This window comes from Gregarina niphandrodes (genome assembly GCF_000223845.1).
Source record: "Gregarina niphandrodes unplaced genomic scaffold scaffold00010, whole genome shotgun sequence".
NCBI lineage: Eukaryota > Apicomplexa > Conoidasida > Eugregarinorida > Gregarinidae > Gregarina > Gregarina niphandrodes.
In genome coordinates, this window is record NW_011645780.1 from 286,579 (window position 1) to 287,634 (window position 1,056).

Genomic DNA, 1,056 nt, shown 5'->3' on the forward strand with positions numbered 1-1,056 from the left:
GGAGATTGCTTTTTGTGAGTTGCGTGTGCGTCCTGGATGAGTTGGTTCCACAGGAGGTCGGTCTCGTCTGTTACCGAGGCGCTGTACACCATATAGTCCCGCTGCTGAGTGCCGGTCGCCGATGAACACAAGCGGACGGGAGACCAGAGCGAGGGAGGGCGAGGGGGGGATCTTGATGGGGGTGTTTGGCAAACTGGGTGGGACGTAACGTGGGGGGTAGTGGTAAATTATTCATGAATTTTGGGCAGGAAAAATGGCGAGAGCAGTTACGAGCAAGACGAGTCAGAGAAGGAGTTTGGAGTCAGTGTTGGGATTGTTGGTGATTGATTCGCCGGCTACTTGCATGTATGTGAATGGTGACTTGGAGGATGTGTTTGTCGCTGGTCGATTGGAAAGTCGTTTCAAATTTAAGCCCCAAGGATTCGGTCGTTTGAGGAAACGCACTATCACCATCAACGACCTGCCGCAGTCGATGGCCGTATGTAATACAGCAGCGCTTGTCGAAGGTGCGGTACGACGGACCGCCAATCGGTGGTGCAGAGAATTGGACAGTGACTGCTTCATCGAAGGCTACGACTTCGGAATCACCAATAGAGAGGGCTTGCCTCTCGTCGAAGTTACAGCCACACCGACCGTTAAGGGATGCCGATACACACTGTTCTTCTAAAAACAGACGCCGCACGGTGATTGTATGGTTGTTTTTTGACTCGAATTTTCTGGACAATTTTCACACCTGTCTCACGGTCGGTATCCTTGGGTAACATCACCAATGCCTTGGTGTAAGTGCTGTTCACCCTGCCTTGGCGTCAACACCCTAAATCCGTCGTCTTCGCTGACATCACCGGGATAAGACACACGCTGACGAAGCTTCTACTGGCACCGCACATCACTCCGCACGCGGAGTGGTGTGCGCTACCAGTAGTGGTGGCTCGTGACTATGGGCCGCGCTACACGGTTTGTTCATGCTTCCGTGGTCCGGACAAGAAATTGTCGTGGTAAGGTGGTTGTCAATGCAAAACGCCATGTTTACAGACGAGGGGATAAGGGGGCGATTTA

At 52.7% G+C, this 1,056-nt stretch overlaps 1 protein-coding gene across 1 annotated transcript; it reads left to right on the forward strand.

The window, feature by feature from the left end:
- Positions 1-253: 253 nt before the first annotated feature.
- On the forward strand, positions 254-667 carry GNI_065530 (hypothetical protein; the record flags this gene model as incomplete). Its single annotated transcript, XM_011131834.1, has 1 exon — positions 254-667. One exon carries the CDS (start codon positions 254-256, stop codon positions 665-667), a length of 414 nt encoding a protein of 137 aa, XP_011130136.1.
- Positions 668-1,056: the final 389 nt, after the last annotated feature.